This window comes from Spea bombifrons, chromosome 4 (genome assembly GCF_027358695.1).
Source record: "Spea bombifrons isolate aSpeBom1 chromosome 4, aSpeBom1.2.pri, whole genome shotgun sequence".
Lineage (NCBI taxonomy): Eukaryota > Metazoa > Chordata > Amphibia > Anura > Pelobatidae > Spea > Spea bombifrons.
In genome coordinates this window covers 99,792,081-99,817,821 of record NC_071090.1, presented here as the reverse complement: position 1 = coordinate 99,817,821, position 25,741 = coordinate 99,792,081, and the positions used below count along the sequence as shown (strand labels likewise).

Below are 25,741 nucleotides of genomic sequence, written 5' to 3'. Positions count from 1 at the left end.
GCACTAGGAATGATGGCTTTAATGCTGGTTGCATTTAGTTAAACAGCACATTAAAAATAGGAATTGATGAATGATAAACAAAATGTACAACTAACAATGCAGAATTTTTTAAATTAATAAACAAAATACATAAATTGTAATAAAATATATCTTTAGACCAAATCCTGTTATTAAGAAAGTGTCTCAAATTTCTTAAATATTAAGTAATAATAATAATCTAATAGTAGTCTATTTTATGAGTTACCCATTTTAATTGGGAGTAAAATGTAAGTTCCATATGTCAGCTAAATTATTCAAAACTACACACTATATTAAAACAGAGAATAAAAGAAATGATTAAGATAAATTATTTTTGTATCATCCATTTTATTGAAGACCAATATTTTTCTCTTCTAGATTGTAAGCTCATTGGAGCAGGATTTTTCTTACCTTTTGTTTCTATTACTTTTCATGTCCTGTTTATCTATTGTACAGCGCTGCAGAATATGATAGAGCTACATAAATCAATAAATGATTTATTCCAACAGGTACCATATATCTTTAATATGTATGCATAAAATAATATTTTTTCAGTGTGAAATTAATTATATATTCCTATAAATTGCATTCAGATTTAAATTACATTGCTTAAAAAAATAATATTAGCTGATGGTGTACATTTAATTGGTTCAATTTATTTAAACATTTTTTTTTTTTTTGCCATCTAAAAATTATGAAAACTTTGAAATTATGAACATCTTTAACAAAGCTCAGCAAACTACAATACTATTTGTAAAAATAAATATAGGGAAACAAGTTTAAATTATGTAATAAATAAATATAGCAGACATTTATATATCATATATATTATATACCTATTAGTTATCATCCTATATAATAATATTACAGTTTGTGTTATTTTCAATGCAAAAAATATGATTAAAACAGATTTTGACCGTGGGTAATGGTAGCCAGGGATTGTATTAGGCTGTAAGTATAACTAGAGCACAAAACGTGATTATTATCACTAATAAATATAATGCACGATTATACACTCGTATAAACTGTTATGGTGTAAAGTGTCAAATCTCACCTGAATCCAAGAACCCTGACTTAAGCCTCAGAGCAGATAATTGATATGTGTGCAATGTTTTAAATGTTTTGGTGAAACACGCCTGTGCTTGCGCAATCCCCCGCACTACTTACCTCCATGTGTAAAATTATTCTAATGAATTGGTTGTTCAGTACTTGTAACATCATTAAAGGAACCCTGTCATTTTCTTAAATCCTTCATTAAGTTGACTTAATAAATATACGAACATTTAAGAAATTGTCTGAAATGAGAAAGAACCGGGATTATTAGATTACTATATAGGATGAGGCAGTCAAGATCTAACCAAAATTCCTCTGCACAAGTAACCCATTAACCAGTTTGGCCGCATATACTGAACATCATTAAGTGGCCCGCTAGCCTTGTCGCCAGAACAGCTTAGTCATTCCAAATCTGGCACTACTTAGGACCTCTATGAAGTCTTGATGGGAAACAAAAACAGGACAGGTATTTTCCCACTGGCCAAACAACATGGTCTCCAGCTTCCCCAGTTGACTTTTGCTCCTGAAGCTCCGTTGAAGTCCTCATGGGTCTGGATGAATGTTTTCACCGACTGGTGGTCTGTGCAGAAGGTGATCATGTCATCAGTCTAGAGTAAGCTCAGCCACCTTAGCATATGGCGGGTCAAAGAGATCCTCAGTACTTGACTGATGAATGTCTAGGTACAGTTGAGCCATACCTGAAGTCACTTATTACTCATTACTGTTTTGGAGATAGTTTTTGTCTGTTGGTAAACACAAAGTATGGGTCTTGTGCTAGGAAGTTGCCAGTCCACTCAACATCGTCAGCTTTATCATGCAAATATACTTAAACATAATAATTTAGGCTCTCATAAAAGTGTTGCAACTGGATGACCGTGATTGAACTTGGTACCAATGTTCAAATGAAGCTTCTCTTTGGTTGCAGCTGATCGGGGAAGGGGTGGATGGACAGGCTAACATGGGTGGACATGGGGAATGAACCATTTTTTAAAAGAACAAAACAAAAAAAAAACATCTATAAATGTGGTATTTTTAAAGAAAAAAAAAAACATTTTGTAAATATGAGAGACCTGGGAAAGGGGGGGTGTTTTTTTAACACGAAAAAAAAACATGACCAGGAAATCTAGGGCAAGAGTGGAAGGCTTTATTTTAATACGAGGAGAACATTAAGAGATTGACTTGATGGAGAAGTGGGCCTGGATCTTATGGTAATACTGGTCTCAAAACTGTGATGGCAGCCTTGTAATTATTCGTTGAAATATTGCCCCGTGTGTTATGTGACACCCGTCTGCTATAGTAAATAAATAAAGATAGCTTTGTACACTGCAGAGATAAATGTAAAGGTCCATTTTTTTAGGAAACGGGTGAGTTGGGGGCAATTATGTCAGATTATTTGATCAAAGTTCATTTAAAAGCTCTTGAATAAATGTAGAACGTGCAGCACTGTATTTACTAATGCCATACACGTTTACTTTGGTCTTGTTAGTTTTATTTGTTTGTTTCTTCTATGTTTATGGTGATAGCGCCATTTAGTTGTTGGGGAAGGAATTGCCCCCCTACCATTACATGGCACCCGGAGGGCATAAATATCAAAATGTGAGTTTGTTCCATTATATACTTAATAATGTTATAAATGTATCAGTACCGTGTAATTTTGTAGTAATAATATTGGATTTAGTACAAAATGATGCATCAACAATACAGATTTCCGCATTCCATCTCCATAGAGTAATGGCGTTTATTGTTTAATCTTAAAAATCTTTCAGTTGTACTCTTAAAATAAATCATACTTAATTCAGGCAAATTGACTTTTACACCACTTGAATGTAAATAAATATACATATCTCCAATCCAACGCACAAAAGGTAGAACAAGAGTAATATTGACTTAAAGGGGTCAGGAGTTAAGCAGTGTTTGTTGAACCCCTCCGCACTCACAGCACTCTCTAACTGGGACATAGGCCTTGTTGGAGCACATATATGTACACGTACATTCTTACAAAAAGAACACATCATTACTTATATGTAACAGATTGAAGCATCGCCTTGATAAATAGGATTCCTCTGAGCAATTCCATATGTGCCTGGCGTCTCTGGTTTCAGAATTAAGCTCTGCAGGTAAGCGTATTAGTGAATGGCTTTCAAACTGATATTATATTGTGTTATAGTAGACCTCAAGTGTCAAGTGAGACAGAGGAGAGAGGGGAAGGGAGAGAAAGAGATAGAGGTGAAGGAGAGGCATTGAGCCCTGCTTATTAGATACGTTATGCTATATCCATGATAATATATCATAGTTTAGCTTTATATAATATATAATAATATATTATCATGAAATAATATAGAATATATTACCAATTTACCATCTATAAGGTCATGAGTTCAAAGAACAAGGCAAGATTTCAGCGCATGCCCAGAAAATACCATTCAAAAAACATCTATCTAATGAATAAAAATTGGGGATTCCATCACACTATACGGCCATAAATTGCTCAAAAACCACAAATCGCTTACAATACCCCTGCTTTGAAATTACACAAACATATGCAAAACTAATGTACACATTTTACACCTAAACTAATTTACAGTCCAAAGCCTTTTTTGGTATATTTATAGTTTTGTATACATAGCTAAAGCTAAGAATAACAGAAATGAAGAAATTGGATTAATGTCTTCTTTGTAAAACCGTTAATAATCATTGTTTAAAAGTGCAGCGCTACAATGAATTATAGTAATTCAAATTAAAATATAAAAATGTTTTTATGTACAATACAAAGTTCACCTAAAATTACTGCATTTTTATTTTTAACAAGTAAAAAATTGTCCAAAATTATGATTACTGTTCTAAACAGCAGATAGATAGATAGATAGATAGATAGATAGATAGATAGATAGATAGATAGATAGATAGATAGATAGAGATTGAGTATATATATATATATATATATATATAATTACAAATGAAATTATATATTTTTCAATGTTTACTACTAATAGAAAAATCAATACAACTCATGTGCATGAAATTCAAAGTTTATTACAAATATTACAAATATTACAAATATGTCAAATACATACAAGTATCATATAAATATATAATTTATATAAAAATGTTATGTCTATCATATACATTGTGTGAATATACTATATAATACCAAATAATGGTATGGTCCAAGGCATACTTACAAGAGAAGATGGTCTAAGTAGATCCACTTAATCCGAATTAATCCTGTGGGAGCTTTCTAACCTCCCCCTCCCCCTTTTTTTTGCCTCCTATCTTAATAAAGCCCTGGTAACTTCCCAAACTAGAAGTCCCGTCTGCAGATAAAGCTGGGGATTGTGGTCTCATCAGTCCTACCAGAAACCAAACAGGAAACGCTGAGATCCCACAGGGCTGCTATTCCGGGGAGGTGGGTGACAGGGCTAATGAGGGACACGTTGTGGCCACTAATGTCACTGAGGGGGCTTTATCAGAAAGTAGAGGCTCTTATCTCCAGCAGATAAGAGTCATTAGGAGAGGATAATGCTTGTTCTCCTCCTTCCTGCTTTTGCCACAATCCTAGGCAAGCATCTCGCACCTCTGGCGCCATCTCTCCATCAGCAGCACAGGGTGTAAGGTTTCTGTCTGTACCTAAAGCCCCAGCAGGACAATATATATCACTATATATAGGGACCTGCCTGGCCATTTAGTGCAATCAAGGAACACATTTATACTTTACAAAACCTTACATGCCTAAAGAAACCCAACAATCCCTGTGTATAGAGAGACAGGGAATACCTGATGTGTATATAATATATATATACATATATATATACTGTCATCACTACCTGCATACAGGTACAGAAGAGTGATCTATGATTTAATCAGATATGTTAAAAAAAATAATTCTGCCGAAAATTAATGATAAAGACTTTCTCCAATGAATTATATATAGAGGACAGCCCCTTATCCCTCCAATAATATGTAATCAATATATATCATTATATGAATCTGGTGTTTCATACATATATGTAGGTGTGTATGTATGCATTTTTCAGCACTAACAAATGAACTTTACTAAGGCTATAAATGAAGGTAACTATAAGTGCAATCATATATAGTAAATATTGTAGTCTATATAGGGGTGCTATAGGTATGAATGCATTAGGAAAGTGCCTCCAGTCTAATCTAATATGCTAATATAGTTCCCATTCACCTCCTGTAACATATGAGAGACTTGCTTAATATGCAGCAGAGCTAGTGCACCCTTTTTTCAAGTGGTTGAGCATTTTTGATTGAATATGTACCAGGCATTATCCTAAAGAGGTTGTCTTTCTGCACCCCATCTTTATCCCTGCCTGTTATCTCCAGTTTAAAGTGGCCCTGTGAGGTCTTCTGTGTCCCCACCCAGCTTCCCTGCCCAGACCTGGAGCAACCTGAGCCTCCCAGCACCCATCAGCGGAGAAATGGCCCAACTTAACTGTCAAGTGTTAGTTTTGTAAGAGATTAAATATGACAAAGTTGGGTAAATGTGTTTATGACACATGCACTTAAAAAGCCCATAGTGCCTTTTGGTGGAAATCATCCACTTACACCTGCTGTGCACACATCTGGAGCCTGTAATATGAGCTGGTTACATGCTGGGGCTGTGTACAGTGCTGCTGGATTAATAGCCAGCCTTATGAAGACACACTCAGAGATACAAAGAGATCATGTTAGCAGAACAGCTGGTACAGGAACACACATGTTCCTCTGGCATCCCCCACAGTATGTAGACTCCAAGCCCAAGAACTTAGAGTCCATTGAACACTCCAGTGACAGGAGGGTGATCCAAAACGAAAACCCGACCAAGATAACTGTTATGGGGCAAATAACTTGATAAGCCCAATGCTGTTTAAAGTGGACTTTGGCAGCAACCACAACTTAATTGGATGAGGTCCACGCTGGTAACTGTGAAATCCTAATCAATGTATAGTATGGTGAAATTTGGTGAAATTAACACATTATCAGAAGGTGGTGAAGAAATACCTCTGTGTGACAGGAGGCTTTAACAAGACAATATCTGACTTATTGTATTATTAGACAGGATACATAAATCTGTGTATACATTAACCCTATTATTTTTCTTCTCAGTGCCTTACATATATATATATAATCAATCACAAAGTTACCAAAAAAAGTTTTAGTAAATGCACCTCCCCTTTACACACCTTAAACCCCCTTAACAAAAAGTCCCTGTCCCTTTTCGCCTTTTGAAATGTTTGAAGGCATGGAAGCATGATGTAAATAATCCTAATATGTGAGCAAATTGTATGGAAATACCTATGGATTCAACACACAGAAGTCAGCCATAGGACAAGGGTAGCAGTTTGTTGAATTCTTAGGATGGGGTTTAATGTTTTGATGAATAGACTCATGGGGTAAACCGTACCTTAAAATGAGTTTAAATCCAGAAAACATACTCTGGATCCAACTTTGAAGCTGATAGATTGCAAATCCAGAATGTCCCAGCTACTAAAGAGGTTTTTAAAGATTTGTAACAATATCTCAGTGAAAGTCTGCATGTTATTTTCACTTGCATAGCCAAAAGTTGTAGTTCAAACAAGCAGGAGTACCTGGGGTTTGATAACCCTAAATTGCCAAAATGTCCCCACATTTAAGAGGATCTGCATAGTATTTATTTAGCTTCCTGATTGTGAAGTTCAAATCCTTCTCCTCCCTGTCTTTTCCCTTTGTTTAGTCTTCCCTGTGGCTATCTGTGCCTATCCCTCCCGAGCAGGATCCATATCAGTGACTGGCTCCATTCTGTCACCTCCATCAACAAACACCAAGCCTTGCGCTGGAAGGGAATTTTAATTGAAATGACTGCCCTGGATGAGAAAAGTCCAGTTCAGATAAGAGGTCGGATATAAGAAACACATTTACTTCCACACTCATCTTAATCCTGCAATTTAATGATTAGTAGTGGTGGTTGCGCATGAAATGAGGATACTCACACTCATTGACTACCATTCCTAAAACAAGACTTAGACTATAAGCTATGTGGGGCAGAAACCCTTTTTGCTAATGCACTCATACCTACTCTACCCATTCAAACTCCCCAGGAGGCTACTGTACTTATTATATAACTGCACTTATATAGATCTATAAACACTTAACCTACAAACATTCTTACATTCAACATTTGGTAGCAGGCAGTTTCATCTATGTTTACCAACTTTACTATGAAACTTGTGTTGGGTTCTGAAACATACAAAACCGCATAAGGTACAGAAGAAGACATGTTACTGGCATAGGAAGCATGCAGGCAGCATTGATATATGTAGGGCTGAATATTTCCATGACATATATTAATGACTAGAAATATTGACAGACAGAAGCAACATCTATGACATTGTTTGCTCTTGTCTGTCTTGGTGGGTGTTCATTGCACAAGTACATGGACTTTGGCCAATATCTGGCATATGATGGATTACAACACTGGTCACCATCAGGTGCTGGTTGTTCATGAGACCAGCCACATGGATGAACCAGCACCACTCCATGCAACATCCCTTGAGCTGGTCCCTCTTCACCAAGTTTATGTGATGCACTACTTGTTATGTCCTGAGCTGCATAATATCACAATATGATAGAAATCAATCAATAGTAATACAAATGATAATAAATGGCATGAGGATTCAGAGGATAGTGGTTAAGCCATGATGTGCCAAAGAAAGAAGGGTGAACGTTTGCCATCACAGCTCTTAGCAGACATACACAAACATACGCATTGCTTGTAACAATGCTTCTAATAGGATATTTTACCCCAAAGAATAAGATGATAAAAGGATAATACAAAAGGTTGCAAAATTAGTATGACTGTACAATATACAACCAAAGAAATATTCCTAGCAAATTCCATTAAACTTTAAAATGAAACAGGTTTTCGGAATACTATCTTAACCCATCTGAAATATGCCAAAGGGTGCTTAGACAAGAGGTTGAGAGACACTGTGATAAGTCCAGAAACCTTTGCATAGGTCGTATGTGTAGCAGCTTTTCAATTTCCACCTCTTATTTAGCATTTACCCTGGGGTATTAAGACACATTCAATGATTTGTAATTAACCCCTTAAATGAAAAAAGGGGCAAAAATATATATATATAAAATATAGAGTACTCTAATGGTTAAAATTAGTTAAACAGCGTGACATTAGATTTGGGGTGTTTTAGGGGGTCTCTTTAGTGGAATCTAAGTGCTATTATCACCTTCCTAATGTGCTCCTAATGGATGTAGGGTCTTGGATTACCTATCAACTGTTCAGTCTCTCTTTTTACTGAACTGTCACATTACAAGTACTTGTTTGATAAGAAAAACAAACACTGATCAGTTTGTAAAAGACTAACAAACACCCAGCATGAAACCCACTGTCTACCTGCAACTGCTGGTTAGGAATAGGGACACCTCCAAAGCGGATTTCCCTATGATCATCCTAAATATTATTTGATTTAATAGCAAGAAGAGGTTTTTATTAACTTTTATTTTGAATGCTCTAATATATCATTGCTCTCCGTAAATTACCAATATATTTACCCATAATACAGACAGTGACAGGCTTTTTGTTGTAAAGGTTTGATATGAACATTAAATTAATTAACTAATTAAACATGTTGAGAAAAATACTTTATTTTGTTTTGTGATATCAGGTAATTTTATTAGGAAAATAAATGTTTGGTAAAATATTTAGTGAAAACAGCAACATATTTACAGCACATCAGAAAGCATTTCAGGGTAATTAAAAAAAACATAATTATGTGGCTACTACTACCACTACTACTACTACCACTACTACTACTACTACTACTACTACTACTAATAATAATAATAATAATAATAATAATAATATGTAAATAACTACATGTATTGAATATAGATTATATTCTGCGTATTTGTGGAATTATTTAACCCTCTGTGTTGCGCCATTTCCTGTGTTAATAATGAGTGTTTGGAGGAAATGTAAAAGTGTCTTGTCAATCCTAGTTAATCAGTTGGTTTAGTTTCTGGATAATTGCCCTTGATGTGTTTTGATTTGCTTTTCCAGATTATTTCCTGATATATCTGTGCTAGAAATCTTCCCCAATGGCAGATCTAAGAGGCTGGATTTCCCAGGTAAGTATTGGATGTGTCTGTCTGCAGTGCTGGGGGTTGGAATGAATTACTGCAGGATACAGTCCATTCTATAAGGTGCTCAGAGCTCACAATAGCAAGCCTTTCTCTACACAGGTAAGAGGTTTACGGTCCTGTATTTGTGCAGCGAGAATGTGGATGGGCCCCTGTCTGTGTGAATCACTCAAGGAGGGGTCGACTCTTGGTGGGATATTGGCCAATAGGCTTTGAGGAGCTTTAAACTATCTCTCAAGTTGAAAATGAGCAGTGCTTCATTGTAGAGACGTCAGAGGAGGCAACTACAAAGGGGTCACCATCTCCCAGGTGTGCAGTGAGAACACCCAGGGTGCTCCATGATCCCTTCCTCCTGCTTTGCGATTTTTTGGGGACCAGTTGCTCTGTGACCCTCCCCAAACATGCTCCCCAGCCCTGTTACTACCACACCATTCTCGGTTAAAGATATTCTAAGGCTGGATCACACGAATCACCCTGCTGGCCAGGAGGAGACACCTTTGGTGTCCATATGTACTAACCCTCAAGAAACCAAGGCACCTCCAGCTCCTATTCGGGACAAAGAGCGAGAAGAAATTGCGGAGAGTGGGACCTCCAGAGAATGTGGGGAGAGTGGGACCTTCAGACCTTCCTGTGAATCTCCTGACGGAGAAGATCCGGATCAGAACCAGGATCAAAGTGAGTGCAACCATTCATTACCCATACAAAACAGGACTTCAGTGAGCAATTGGACTACCCTTGGAGATACCAGCATTCTAATTATATTATTATGTGTCTAAATATGCTTTAATTTCACAATTTATTCCAAAGAGAGACCAGGTGATTACAAGAAATGATCATTTTTGGTTTTCACTGTGCCAAAATGTAGAAACCAGGTACTCCTTCTAAAGCTGTTATTACAGTTCAATAACAGGTATTACCAGTCGAAGGCCAATCTGATACAATGTAATTATTTCACCTATAGTTACACTTGTATTATTAAAATGCTTCTTTATTATTATTTTTTTACTTTAATGTATTGCATAATTGTATGGCTGTAGATCAATGAATAGATGTTTCTAATACCGTATTCAATTCATTGTCTTTTTCTTAGAAAAGATAAGGCTAGATTTAGCTAATTTAATACCACTTCTCCCATATAGACTGAAATGGAAAACATTAGAAATAAAACAATGATACATTATTTTAATAATAGTGTAACAATATTGATATATTATTTCAATAAAAGTGTAACGATAATGACACATTTTATCCGGCTCATAGCGAAAACTCCTGCATTCGATTTAACGTATTTTTACGAATATTTCGTTCTGTTCAATCACATTAAATATTAGTATTAACATGTCCTCGTATATTATATAATACACCGAATGCATATATCGATATATATATATATATATATATATATATATATATATAGTTATATCAGTACAAATGAACTACATTAATTAATTCGGAAAATGTTAATGTTCACCCCTTAGAATTTTAGGGTCTTGCATACAATTTGAATTAAATATTTTTTTGTGATAATAGGCTAATTAAATTAATATATAAATTACACGGTAATTATTCGTTAACAGCACACCAAATATATATATATATATATATATATATATATATATATATATATATATATATATATATATGTGTGTGTGTGTGTGTGTAAGCTGGGAGAGAGTAAATTATAGTAACTTTATCTGCATAAATAAGAGTGTTTGTGTGTAGCATAATTCATTTTTTACATACCATCTGTATAACATGTAAAGATGAATAGAAATCGAACACAGAGCTCAGAAGAGAATATTCAGATAGAAGGCTTGGTAACTGGATATTGGATATTTCTTTATTCAGTATTATATACAGTCTGTTTAATAATGCAAGCACGATATATCTCTAATCCTGCAACAATGCAACTAGGTAGGCATTATTATGCTTTATTTATATCAGGGTGTAGAATATTATAACATATGTTTACTGCTACACCTGAAGTTATTACTCGTAATTCATTCTCATACCCAGGAACGAAATTTCAGTACTTACAGCTGCGACCATTGATTACTTGTTTTTTATTTTTTTTATTTAGAACTTACAAATTCATGTATTCATGTATATAAGAATAAGAATATAAGGAGACGAAATCGTTTATATTCTGATTATGGAATGAATATATGCCTGTTGAATATGTTCAGAGTATCTATGGGAAATAACATATATTTTTTTACTATTAATATTTTAATACAAATATTAAATATAAAGATATAAACAGTATTATAACCACACGCTTTAATTCAGAAACATGAGAGGCACAATATCATATACATTAATATTTATCTAACATATTTATGTAGTGCACTGCTTTATTTATTATTTAAGACATTAAAAGTCGACTGAAATTATATATATATATATATATATATATACATGTGTGTGTGTGTGTGTATATATCATATATATATACACACACATAGATATGTGTGTGTGTGTGTATATATATATCATATATTTATTTTTTAATAAAGCAAAAAAATGAAAAGAAAGAAACTATACAAGCATTGTGGCTGCTGCAGTAAACATATGCTGGTGCAAGCAAATGAAAAGCAATGAATGACTCCTTTCTTGTCACTCAGGGGGTTAAAATTGAACGCAAAAAAATCTTCATTTACTATACCTATTTTTCTGCCCATTTCTAGGGAGGTTTGTGGGTGGCACAAGGAGATTGGAGCCCATTGATCGCCCCCAGCAGAGGCAGAGGAGGAAGCCCAGGGTCCTGTTCTCCCAGCTCCAGGTGTATGAGCTGGAAAGGAGATTCAAGCAGCAGAGGTACCTATCTGCCCCAGAGAGGGAGCAGCTGGCAGCCCTTTTGAAACTGACCTCTACCCAAGTCAAGATTTGGTTTCAGAACAGAAGATACAAGTGCAAGAGGCAGAAGCAAGACAGATCCCTAGAGCTAGCAAGCCATCCACCCCCACCCCGCAGGGTGGCAGTGCCAGTTTTGGTTAGGGATGGGAAACCTTGCCTTGGAAGTGCACAGACTTTCTCTGCCCCATACAACACCAGCCCGTACACTTACCCTGTCTGCTATGGTACCTACAGCAACAGTGGGTATTACCCAGGTGCCCCAGCTGTGCCAGCCAGTGTCAACCCAGCAGCTCAGCTGGTAAATATGAACATCTCAGCAGTGCCAGGCAGTGCCCAACAAGGACATATACAAGCTGCTCTGCAGGGCATCAGGGCTTGGTGACATGAACCTGAGGCATCCTAAGCACGGCCGAACTGTTGTCATCACAATGCATAGTAGTGGCTTTTACCTTATTGCCCTGGAGAGGTATGGTGCTCGCTATCAAATATTGTACAAAATGTGTTTTTACAATGCAAATTATATATATATATATATATATATATATATATATATATATATATATATATATACCGTATATACGAATGACAGACACAAGATGTCATAAGAAATTACATGCAAACGCCAACACATTTTATTTTATGTTTTTTGCTATTTTGGTTATGTTAAAAAAAAAACAATTTCGAATGTTGAACCTCTGAAAAATATGTTGCCAAACAGCATTTTGATGATATTCTTATTTTTGTATGTATGTATGTAAAATTATATCAAATGTTGTAAATTTATTATACTGATATTCTTCGTATGAAAATAAAAAAGCTAATAATTCATTGCAGGTTGGGAAAAAATACGTTTAATTTTTTGGGTCTGAAAATTTCGAAAATTATTCTGCTCGACTATTTATTATGAGGAACTAGATCGGATTTCAACCTTTGGAGAATTAGTCTGGACCGGGTTAAAAATATATTTTTAAAAATGGTTGTTAGAATAAAAATATCCGCAAAAATAATGATTTACTTTTTTGCCTTTTTAAGTTTTAGTAATGTATTTTTTCTTTTTAATGGAAATATAAAATAGATATTATTTCTGTGATATGCTGGTATAAGGTATGTATATCTATCTATCTATATATATATATATATATATATATATATATATATATATATATATACTGACATCAAGAAGTCTTGATTTTGTTAATACAGGTTAATTAGATAAAGAGGTTCATAGATCCTCCAGATAGAACATTGAGGCATAAATCTATATATTGGTATTTTTCTGGAATATCTTTATTATTATTATTATTATTATTACTACCATTTATTTATATAACACCAAGATTTATGTGCAACCCTGAGTTTCACGCCAGTCCTGCCAAATTATTATTATTGTTATTATTATATTGCTATATTGTTAATATTGTTATTATTATTATTATTATTAAGGTTTCCATTTTTCGGATTTACAGTAAAAACAAAAATAACCTTATTTTTAAATGTATTTTAATGTGGAAACAATATGTTAATTATAATAGATTAAAGATGAATAATACAAGCAGGCAAAATGAAATATACCGTACATACATAGTTCGGGAGAAGTGCTTACAAGTCATGCGAGTTTTCTCTGAGAATTAAAACTGGAAACTGAAGATTGCAAATCGAAAATGATGTCACATATAATTATAGACGATCTGGGGCTGTGGGTTTAGTTACGACTTTAGTGGTCGACTTTAAAGCGATGTGGTTTAAATTTAATGCCAAAGTTCCAGTCCATAAGGATGAAACGCACCAAAAATACAAACATATAAATATATATATATATATAGATAGATAGATAGATGATAGATAGATAGATAGATAGATAGATAGATAGATAGATAGATAGATAGATATTGAAAGAAGCTTTATGTATACAAGCCATAGGAGACATATTGAATGAAAGGGGTAGGGATGACCTTAGCAAAACAGGAAACCTTTTAGGAAAATCAGGGAATTGTGGAATTTTAAACCCAATTTACATATCATAAATGCAAAGTAAGATTCTAAGGGCACAGAAATCTCATAAAATGACTTTATTGAAAACCAAATGAGATGAGGATAATTTAGGTATACTATTTTCATTTCAGAAATGTAAGAAATAATGCGGTGTTGGAGGGCAGCAGACCGTTGTGTTATTTTATATTATTAAGTATTTCGTTGGGATGTGGTAGAATTGGTACTTCAGAGATTGTGGACCTTCCATGGAGTCCATACCTAAAATAAGTGCTTTTCTGAAGATCACCACATTTCACAATATGAAGAAACATGGATTATGGAGATTCTAAAGAACTACCCAGAAATTATGCATCACACACAAGGAAGGATTTATTTTATATATCACTCACAATGAGTATTCCACTATGGTGGCAGACAGAATAATGATACTAAATATTGTTTGTCCTTCTGAAGAGTCTTATTCAGATGATCCCATGTAGATTTGTATGTGTAGAATTGTAACAGGAGACCACTGATGTCCCAAACGGTTATGTAACTTTTTTCTTCTATTTTTTCCCTAAAAGAAGATATCAACTTTGACTGAATGCTCCATCTACCTACCACAGGATAATTAACATAGTATTTTCACAAAATAGCCTTCGGTGCTACATTCCCCAAAGTGTGGCCATTTGTTGTACATGCTGATTCCAGTATGTCTCCTATCTAGAAACATGGAATTATTAAACATTGTTCATCTGATGTTGGTTAGTATTAAACTATAGAGACTTGATTAATAATGTAAATGTATACTCTCCAAATGATCTCATGGGAATCCTCCCTATAAAGTATGTGTCTGCATTCTGATCAATGTGAAAGCCATGTCTATTGAAGCAAACATGAAGACACAGGCTAGATCACTGGTGGGGGATTATGTGGAGGAGATCCTTGCAAGAGGTGCTGGCTACAGTTTCATCTTTTTGATATGGGCACACAGACCTATCAAAGTTCTGGAGTCTATACCAGTTGTTCTAGATGCAAGGTACAGTAGATAGGAGTGAGTATGTATGATCAGTTGGTACCCAGACCAAGTTCTGCCCAGCTCCACCTATGCCATGTAAAGGACTTTATTTACTCTGTTCTTTTGGCTTTAATCAGCCATTCTACTCACACCTAGAGTGCAACATTACTGTTTCAACTGCCTTTTTATGAATTATTTCTAATCATATTGTGTTCGCAGGTGTCTGTGATCAGTCATGTTAAGTTATACATGTCTATGGGGCATTTATTAGAATTTTTGTTTCACTGATTCCTTTTCTATTAAAATCCAAGCACAGTTTTTTTCTCAGAACCTCTATTTGTTCTGGAGGTTGCTTCCTGGCATTTGTCGTTCTTCCAGGGATGGAAGCAATCTTCCAGGCACACCAACTTTCCGGATTTTATAAATCTCCCTTTTGGATTAGATTGGTCCTCTGGGTAAGACTACTAGACATGCAAAAATAAATATAGGGGGATGACTGCCTGTTTAAATAATGTTAATTTATTGTAAGAAGAAAACACAGGTATAGTGGATAAAGGTTTTAATTTCATTATAAAACTTTTGACAATGCCAAATAGGACAAAGGTTTTAATTGAAGCAAAAACATAGAAAGTAAATAAAACGTATAGTGAACATATGTATACACATATTTCAATATATAAACAATAGAACAGAAATATTTTGAGAGGTAGGGTGTAAAGGACTTCACTCTGTGTTGCTAACTTAAATCACTTGTATGACACACCATTTTTCATTCTGTTTAGAACATACAGATTGGGTAAATAGACTTCTTCAGCCTTTATTTGTGTTTCGATGTTATTGCAGCTTTACTGTAAGATTGGTTACACCTGCACCGGGATGGAAAGTCCATTTGTCCTTGTGGCGAATGCCCTAGAATATCCTGGATTTTTATTTCCACCGTAAAAATACTTTCTGTGACGTTAATGAGCGCTTGGGAATCTACAGGGGTATCAACACGAACAAGTCCTCTCTTCTTGTCTAAAGAAGATGTCATTTATCAGAAGCATGCTGTAGGCGGCCATTGTGTATTTATGTGGACCTTTGCCTTAGGCCTTGGTCACCATAAGACCTCCTTGGAGTATTTTCTTCTTCTCGAGATCTCCACCTCAGAAGGTCGCGTGGTGCAGGGAAGAGATTCTACAGGAGGCTAATCTCCTCCAGTGGTCCACTGACCCAGTGGCCCACCAGTGAACCCAATACCCTAGCTGGACAATCTACCTCCAAAAAAAGCCCCAAGCAGTTTCTGAGGAGGAAAACAAAAACAATAAATACACTTTGAAAAATGTTTTGAGTGTATACGAAGTTTTATATGCTTTGTGATTTAGTATTTGGGGGTCCAACGAGCGATCCCATTTCATATTGCACTTATTTGTACCCTGATGCCTGCATGTTAGGTGTCCATGCACCTAGAACGTGTCAAGATGTCTTCATTTGGATGGGCTGAGCATTACCTGCTTTAACATCTGCATATTAGAAGTACGTGTCCCTGATACGTGTGCAGTGTAGCGATCTAGCCGTAGGATGGGTTAATGGACTGAAGCCAGATATATGATCAGGAAAATCGATAAATATCGGTATTGGTCCAAGACAAGACAGAGCCTTTAGTCAAAGTTGTTACCTTTAATCGAGACACAAAATATGTATGGTCACTGACGGTTTGGGCATAAATATGAGAGAATACAAGAAAAAAAGTAGAAAGACTACAACATGTATGGAATGTAAGTATATGTGTTTGGAGCATGATTGTAGTGCATTTTAGCGCATGTACATGGTAATAGCTGTTGAATTTCTGTTGAAGCCATTATGAGCTGAAGCCTGGATGTGCAATACAGTGCTCATGGATGACGAATACAGCTGAGTGGCCTCCCTGAGATGTAAATTAAATGAAAGCAAATTAATAGTAATAGGTAAAAGAACAGGTAAACCCTATAGACATCCCTATATCTGAATGAGCTAATATATTTTTTTGTGTATTATGGGGATAGAGGCCCAGGCCCTTATGGCTGCATACTGGGAATGCCAGCGGACTGTTTCTCTGTGCAGGAGGAGGTGAAACGTGTAATGTATATGTATATTATCCTCTTCTCTCTGCACCGATCCCCCGCGCAGCTTATCAATGTCAGAGTATTTGCAATGATTTGGAAGACCGAGCAGGTAATTATCCTTTTATCTCTCTAATCACAGGGCTGCTAATGTTCACAACTCCTGGGATAGGAAGTAATTGGTCTCTAACACAACAAAGGCTTCGGCAGAAAACAGACCGGTCACTTTCCTCCCTGTCCACTTACAGGCTTCACCTGGGACAGGTAGAAAGGTAAACAAAGCCCCAGACATGCTGGCTCCCACCACCTCATCCATTCATCCCCTGATCACATCTAACACCGGCTTGGTCATCACAGAAGAGCTGGTCTGACAAGTGGACAGAGGAGAGCTAGAGTTAACCCTTCCTTTCCCGTCACCTATGGTTCATGAGAACATCTTTGTATTTAGTCAAACACGGAATGACAATTTCACTCGCCCAGTGTAGCGTGATGATAAAGAAACCTTCAATGTCTCTTTTAAACATGTCTTCAAAAATACATTCAGCCCTGCAGCATACATTTTGTATCATGGTAACTTTACTCTACTTACATTATAGACTTATGATTGTGTATTAACTAAATTAATGTTAAATAATTAAGATATGCTATTTTTAAAGCTGAAATATTTTGAGTAAGCCTAGGCGAGAAAGAGGAGAAAGCTAGAAAAGTGTCAGGATGAATCTCTATCATAATCTTTGGCCATTGCAGGATATGTGAACGCCACAGGTTAATTAAGTAAGGGTACAATTTGGGATTGTTCTTGCGAGATTATTAGTTGACCCCTAGCAGTTTTAGGGGTATATACGGTCAGCATTTAATTCGGATGCTAAAGCCAACCAAAAAGAATCTTCTTCTTAGTCTTCAATACGTCTGCATACTATTTATTTACTATCTGGGTATGGGTAGTTTAAATAGAGGTGATGAGAACTTTGCTGACATGCCTGGGGATGAGCTGTATCGATGGCGTACTCTCCATTGAATGGGAGTATAATGGATTGCCTCTCATAGAGACAATGAGGATGGAACGAGAGAAAGGTTACTGAAAATCATGCTGCGTTTTTTCATGGAAAATATCATGCTGAGCCCTCTGGCAGAAAAATGATCCACATGCTAGGCGTGATGAAAGAGAAAAACGAGTTAATAAACGTAACATTTACGTTAAAATACTCACCTTAAGAAGTGCCTGTGAGGGACATTTTTCGCATAGAGGGAACAAGGCCAAGAGCACATTGCCTGCAGGGAGGGCTGTAAAGCTCTGGAATGCACTACCTAGGCAGGAGGTAAATGCTCATATCGTAGATGTCAGAATTACATATGATGTTGGTAAGGAGGAATAGACATTCATGGAAACACTATTTAAAATTAATAACATGATTAAAGGGTGGATCACCCATCTGGCCAATCTGGCGACCCACTCCTGGTGGCATATGGTTGCATGGTTCAGTTAGATAACTAATCTGATTCTGTAATTAAGAAAACTTCTCCTGGGAAAGGGTTATATATGTTTGTATGTATGTAAGCATGAATGTGTATGCATAAGTGTATGTGACCATGAATGTTTGTGTATAAATGTATGTGAGCATGGATGCCTATGTATAGGTGTGTTTGAGCATGAATGTCTATGTAGAAGTGTATGTGAGCATGGATGCCTATGTATAGGTGTGTTTGAGCATGAATGTCTATGTAGAAGTGTATGTGAGCATGGATGCCTTTGTATAAGTGTATGTGAGCATCGATGTCCGTGTAAAAGTGTATGTGAGCATGGATGTCTATGTGTTAGTGTGAGTATGGATGTTTATGTATAAGTGTGAGCACCGGGGCCCTGCGGTTTCTAGTTACGCCCCTGGAAGAAAGGTTGAGGTATGCCTAGACATTTGTAGACTGTGGAGATAACTGAACTGGGGTGCATCAGCTTCAGCCTTTTAAAGGGTTTTCCTTTCTGTGTTATCCATTCTCTCTTTTCGCTCTTCTCTCTCCTCTTCTATTTCTTCTCTCATTTATTTTCTCTTTTTTTCCCTCGTATCTTCTCTCTCTCTCTCTCCTCCCCTTACTCACTCCTTTCCTTTATTTCTTTATATTCTTCCCTTCTCCTCTCTTCTCTTTTCCCCTTTCTAGTTTTCTACTTTCTCTCTGCTTTCCTTTCTCTCTTCTCCTTTCCCCAATTATTCCACCTCTTTCTCTCTCTCTTTTTATTCTAGCTCATCTTTTCCCTCTTTTCTCCTTTATGTTCTCTTCACACTCTTCTCTTCTTTTCTTCCTCTCTTCACCCATATCTCATTTCTCCACAATTTTTCACCTTCTTGTCTTCCCTCTCCTTTATATAACTGCAAAAAAGGTCCTCTGAATAATAGAAGGACAACATAATGGTAGAATGAAAAAGTGCCAGCATTTCCTTGTTTTTAAAACCCTTTTTATTGTGCCTGATATGTAAAAGGGTTAAAAAAAAATAACCATTGCAATGCTAGCACAGTAATAAAAGTTTACATTTTTTACATAAATTACATCCAAGCTTTCCTGAAATTATATACATTAATCTAAAATTGCATTGAAATGTGGGCATATATTACATTTCATCCCGTAGCAAAAGGGTTAATTCATCTGTATTAAAGTATGTTTAGATGCCCCTAGGTATATGTTTTGTGTTTGTGTTAATGGGGCTCGAAATTAGTTTAGACCTGTCTACAAATTTCTAGAAAGGAACAGGGTGACAAAGTTTACCAAGGGTGCTAAAAACCCTGAGGCCGTGACAGTTTTGGAGCTATGGCTTCCTAAATCCCCTCAGCTTGTCTCCCAAGGGGCTCCACAGTGTTTGTTACTTGAATGGTCATTTTCCCCTGATCTTCCACGTAATAGTTCCCTACACCAAATAAACCAATGTGTTATTTTTATTTTTAGAAATGAAAGAATGCAACAAATACGCATTAAACCACAGTAAATGGATATTAATTAGTCCTCACAATTAACACGTATCTCACCTACTGTTAAGTTGCTGATTGTTGTTGATTGGTTCAGACAGCCCTAAGGGAGTACATGTTAACAGGGAGAATTGATTAGATAATGCTGTCCCAGCCACTCGGACACACGTATGTCAGCATTCGTCGGGTTAATCTTTCAATTAGCTGTCACTAAAACAATCATAATAATCAACAACAAAGAACAATCACTAGCTACAGACAGATTTAATTAATTCATTTAGCCATGTTACAGTGCCAGTCCCAAAATTCTTTCAGGTCGTCAGCCTAGCGATTGTAATATTACAGACAATCAGCAGGTGGCGCTGCAGAATGGAACATACAGCGCTATACAGTCCCAGCCTTGTAATGGTCCCTCTCCCAAACCCCCCCCCCCAATTAAGCATATTGCTTAATTTAGAGATGCCGCACTAAGATTCCTATTACTTAGTGCTCTTAAAAACCCAATAATGTTTCAGCCCTATATTCCTGCAATGTGGAAAAAAAACTTATATTAAATATTTCAATTTTTTGGTTTGTCTGTAATAAGATATTTTGTCAGCTCCCTTTTATATTTAAGCTTGGGCCGCTTCACCATCTCGAACAGTCGTTCTTACTGGATAGTTCCATATTCTGGTGGAGAGATCAGTCTGGTGTCTGGGCTTGTGGCCTTACTTGAGAAACACTGAGCGTAAAGAAGCAGGTCCAAGGGGGGCAGCAGTCCCTCCAACATACCTGGGAATTTATGGGAGCATACCTGGCCCCCGATGATTTAGGTGTCCGGTCCCGCTGGTTTTGAAGGACATGCTTATGTTGATGGGGAAGTGTGCAGGGAGTGCGGCGTGCCCCAACACCGCTCCTATGACCCAGCATTTCCCCGCGGTGACCCAGAGAAGCGTTTACAAAGCCATTTAAACCATGGATCTCCGTACACTCTGTGCCTTTAAGTCATGGAATTTAACGCCTTTAGTTCATGGAGCGCCAGGATATGACTTCATATCCCGGCACTTTGCAGATAGGATGATGGCCGTGGAGGAGGAAGCTGGAGGAACTGCCTTGGGTTAGGCCTAGGTCAGCACCTTGGTTAAAAACTTCACTGCCCGGGACTGGTCATTTGAGGTGCCTGAACCAGAGGGGCACTAGGCCTAGGTTTGCTGCCAAGAATAAATAGGCAAGTCCCGGACTTATCCCTTGAGGTGGGCGCTCCACTCATTGTATTATCATACATAAACTACTATAGAGACTTCCAGTGCAGAGCTGTAACACATTATTTTAATTATTTCAATATAATTATTTATTATTAAAAGCCTCACATAGGCACAGCCATAAGGTGAATTGACCTACTACTGGGTTTTTTCTTTATTATTATCATTCTTAGTTGATTTATATATCGCCAACATATTCTGTAGCGCTGTACAATGGGCAAACAAGACATAACAAGAAGTGTTACATAACAATTAAGACTAACAGAAACTAAAAGTGAGCTGACAAGCTAGCAGGAGATGAGGGTACATTACGCAAGAGGAGAAAATTATAAAAAGAATTGAAACACTTAATGAAATGATGTTGGTTTATGCATTTCACATACTGCTGGGCTGCTTTCTCCCTTCAGCAGAGTGTTTGTCTGCCACAGCGATCCCTGGTGTTATGCTACGGTAGCAAAACATAAAAAATATCAATTTGAAATAGTTTTCGTTTTACTAATACACACTATTCATGTTTATTAATGTCTTTATTGCTTCTTTTTTTTGTATAAATATTATTTTTATGCCATTATGATGGAACCACAAAATCATTGAGTAGTTTGTATGGGAATCTACCACTAGGCGGTGATATTGTTTCCAGCATCTTAATTACTGAAGCAATGAGGGCCACTTCCATTTGGAGTGTGACTTTATGACAAGACACGGTACGAAAAACTAGGGTCATTGACCTAAATTAGGTTATTACAATCTTTACAATCACCCCTAGTACAGAGAACTGTAATGTTTTATATATATATATATATATATATATATATATATATGTATGGTAATACATATATCTATATATATAGAATAGGTTATTATAGTGACCGTTACATTTTACATATTCTTAAATCAATGACTTTTATAATACCATTAAATAATTCAAGGGACAGTATGTAACCTGTTATATTAAAGGAATTTGAATTAATGTATTTTAATGCTTTACCGGTACAGTATTATTAAGTAGAAAAATACAAACCCCGCCACACAATGGGCCAGTTACAAGGGAGATCCTAGACTGCGGGCCTTTACGAGACGGCGGGCTGGGATGTGACATGATATCCTGGCGCTCCATTTTTTTAAATCTGCGCAGCACCTTTTATTGTACCGGAAACACCGGTGAAGGCGATTGGCGGTGCGGGGCTAAGTCAGGCCTAGCGTGGCCCCAAAGGTAAATACATCACTGCATCAGACAGAAATGTAGAATACTGTCCTCAATCTGTTTCTTTCCATCCTTTTATGCTCCTTTTCCCATAATATGGCAGGAATTCCAACTAATCTACAGAAAGCCAAAATAGTACACTTAACATTATTATTTATAAAAAATATATATTTATATATCACTTTAATCATAGCTAGAATAATATGAATACAAAACCTTTCCTACAACCGATATATACTTCCTAAACATCTCAATAACGTGTAATTAAATAAGAAACAGTAAGGAAAGGGTATAACACGAAAGAATCCAACCACACTCTTCACAAATAACATAATGTTATAAATATTGTGGTATGTATAAGGATCTAATCCTCAAAACAGGGAAACTCCTGTAAATTTGTACACCTGGCAAGAAAAGAGAGTTCTGCACTAGCCCTTATATAAAATATATCATTTTATTATACAAAAAGGGGTCGACCCCTTGAAAAAGGAGAACCAAAACGGCGTTGGGGAAGTGGAGGACAATATGGGTAAGGAGCATATTGCTCTTAGGATATTATTCTGATAATTAGAATTTCCTAGATATTTATTGTTAATGTCAATAGGGCTTTATATACTTCATAGTGAGTAATATTAACCATGTATATTTTTTTGATGGTCATAGAATGGATAGGTGCACTCTATATAGAGTAAGATATAATTATACTTGAATAACTTAGCACTTTATGATTCTTATGATGGTTTACATGCACTTGAGACACTTTATATATGTATATAACCATATTTCCTCTATATGCTCTGATTATCTTCCTAACAAACCTCTGTTGTCTACATAATTTAATGCTTTGTATGTTTTTTATGTATTCATTTTTGTATAATAAAATGATATATTTTATATAAGGGCTAGTGCAGAACTCTCTTTTCTTGCCAGGTGTACAAAAGTAAGGAAAGGGTGTAGTGCAATAATGGAATGGGATGTCCAACAAGCCCATATAGGTGATACAGGAAGCCAGAGTAACGCAGAGGATCACCGGGAGAAGCCCATCATCCGAAAAGAATGAAGGAATGAAGATGTGGAGAATGCAAAGAAGAAGAACTGGAGAACAAAAAGAGCTGCAGAAAAGGAGATGGAGAGGGTAGAGGGACATCGTGAAAAAGAGAGTGCTAGAGGGTGACAGAGAGTTTCTGCAGAAAATGAAATTCAAACAAAAATTTGGAGCTTACAGCTTTGTTTTGGTTTGTTTGGTTGGGGTCCTCTGCTCGTTTTTGGACATTCACACACATTAACGAAATTGGCAAATATAAATTTGTACAAGTCCGAGTGAGGGGCCTTCTTGCTTCATTAAAAAATGCAGTCCCTTCCCTTGCTCCCTGGAAGCATCCCAACAACACACATCCCCATGTTGGGCACTCTGGTGGACCCAACTAGAGGGCTCCGAGCACACCCGTCTCTGATCTTAGGTCCAGAGGAGCAGATGTCTCCCTATCTCAGTACTAAACTTGATGCTTTAACCAAACGGTTGAGAAGAGAAACACGCAGTATTTGTAAAAAATAGAACATAAGAGGTAGGGGTTGGCTGCCACCGGCCCATCCTTTTTTGCCTCACATGTTGTAGTTTTATTTGGCTTATTGCGCCATCTTCCCCTGTAGGGGGCGGCTCATCAAAAAGTGCTGTTTTTTAGGATCTCCTGACATGAGCACAGGTGGATCAAACACAGTCTCAATAACAGATCCACCTGTGCTGGTTTAAGGACATCCTGAAAGACCGCTTTGTTGTGCACTCCTGTGAACTCCTGTCAAGCCCCGCAGATTAGCGGGAATGCCTTCACTCCTGTAAGTGTGTTTTGCATCTCTAAAAGGATTGATACTCCGAGCAAAGAAACCTGCTCTTTATTTTCCACAGGCAGCAACTGTTTGTCAAATCTCACCAATTAAAAACTAATTAGAGGGATTCATTAAGTGCAAGTTGTGTATCTCACTGTGTTATCAGTGGCTGTGTAAATGATCCCCTAATTGCACTTTATCTTACATCTTCATCACTCCAGCTAGCAAAATAGCAAAATATGTACAATAACCTCCCTTTCGAAAAACACATTTTTTAAAATCCTCTTAATGGTGTGTAAAGTTAAAGCATCGCAAAATAATATGCTTTCTTACATCTGACGAGAGGCCAAATAGAGAAAAGAAAATCAGAAAGCATATGTTGCTTTAAATAATAGCTTGTTTCCTATAATTAGCAATATGCAGTATATATATATATATATATATATATAGATATAGCTCTATATATATATATAGATATATATAATGTGTGTAAACTGATCAGCCATAACACCATGACCACTGACAGGTGAAGTGAATTGAATATTATTATTACTAGTATTATTATTAATATTATTATTTATACATTGAATTATTATTATATATATTATTATATTGCTTTTATATTAATTATATTATTATTATTGTTATTATATTAATACAGAAACAACAGTTTATGCAGCGCTTCTTACATTCAAAGGGTCTGACAAAACTAGGACTAACAGACTAAGACAAAGCAATACCTTGGGTAAGGAGGGCCGTGCTTTAAAGTTAGAAGGAATAGGGTATAGAAAAACATAAAATGTAGAGGAAAGAGGGAGAGTTACCATGGATAGAGAGGAAAGAGGGAGAGTTGCCATGGATAGAGAGGAAAGAGGGAGAGTTGCCATGGATGGATGTGGTGGTTGTATTAGTAGTGGATAAGATTTGAGTTTTGAGGTTTTTCTTGAATATTGAGAGGTTCAGTGAAAGCTGGAGGTTCGGTGGAAGTGACTTTCAGGGATATGGGGCAACACGAGTGAAGTCTTGTACGCGGGAAAAGGCGATAAGGGAGGAGGAAAACTTTAGCTGATGGGAAGCACATAAAGATCAAGTAGAGGACTATTCTGTTATGGGGGCAGAAATGTATGAGGAGCCGTATCACGGAGGGCTCATAGTGAATAACACGGCCGAGAACACCCCCACTGAGAGACAAAAGTGCTGGACTGACAGATATGCCGTTCCGCACACATGGGGGCTGCCTACTTACACTAAAATGTGTGTGGGGGGGGTGAGAAACATGCTTCCCTGGGCACGGAGCGACGAGGTCAAATCCCCCTATTTCCCAAACAAACAGCGCAATGTGTGCTGCAGGTGACGAGTCCCTAAACTGTCGAGCAGACAGC

The 25,741-nt window shown here is 36.5% G+C and overlaps 1 protein-coding gene across 1 annotated transcript; it reads left to right on the top strand.

Annotated features, from left to right (window-relative positions):
• Positions 1-9,492: 9,492 nt before the first annotated feature.
• On the top strand, positions 9,493-12,508 carry NKX2-6 (NK2 homeobox 6). The gene is made up of 2 exons (XM_053464885.1): positions 9,493-9,885; positions 11,898-12,508. Exons 1-2 carry the CDS (start codon positions 9,612-9,614, stop codon positions 12,446-12,448), a joined length of 825 nt encoding a protein of 274 aa, XP_053320860.1. The 5' UTR covers positions 9,493-9,611; the 3' UTR covers positions 12,449-12,508.
• The last annotated feature ends 13,233 nt before the right edge of the window (positions 12,509-25,741 follow it).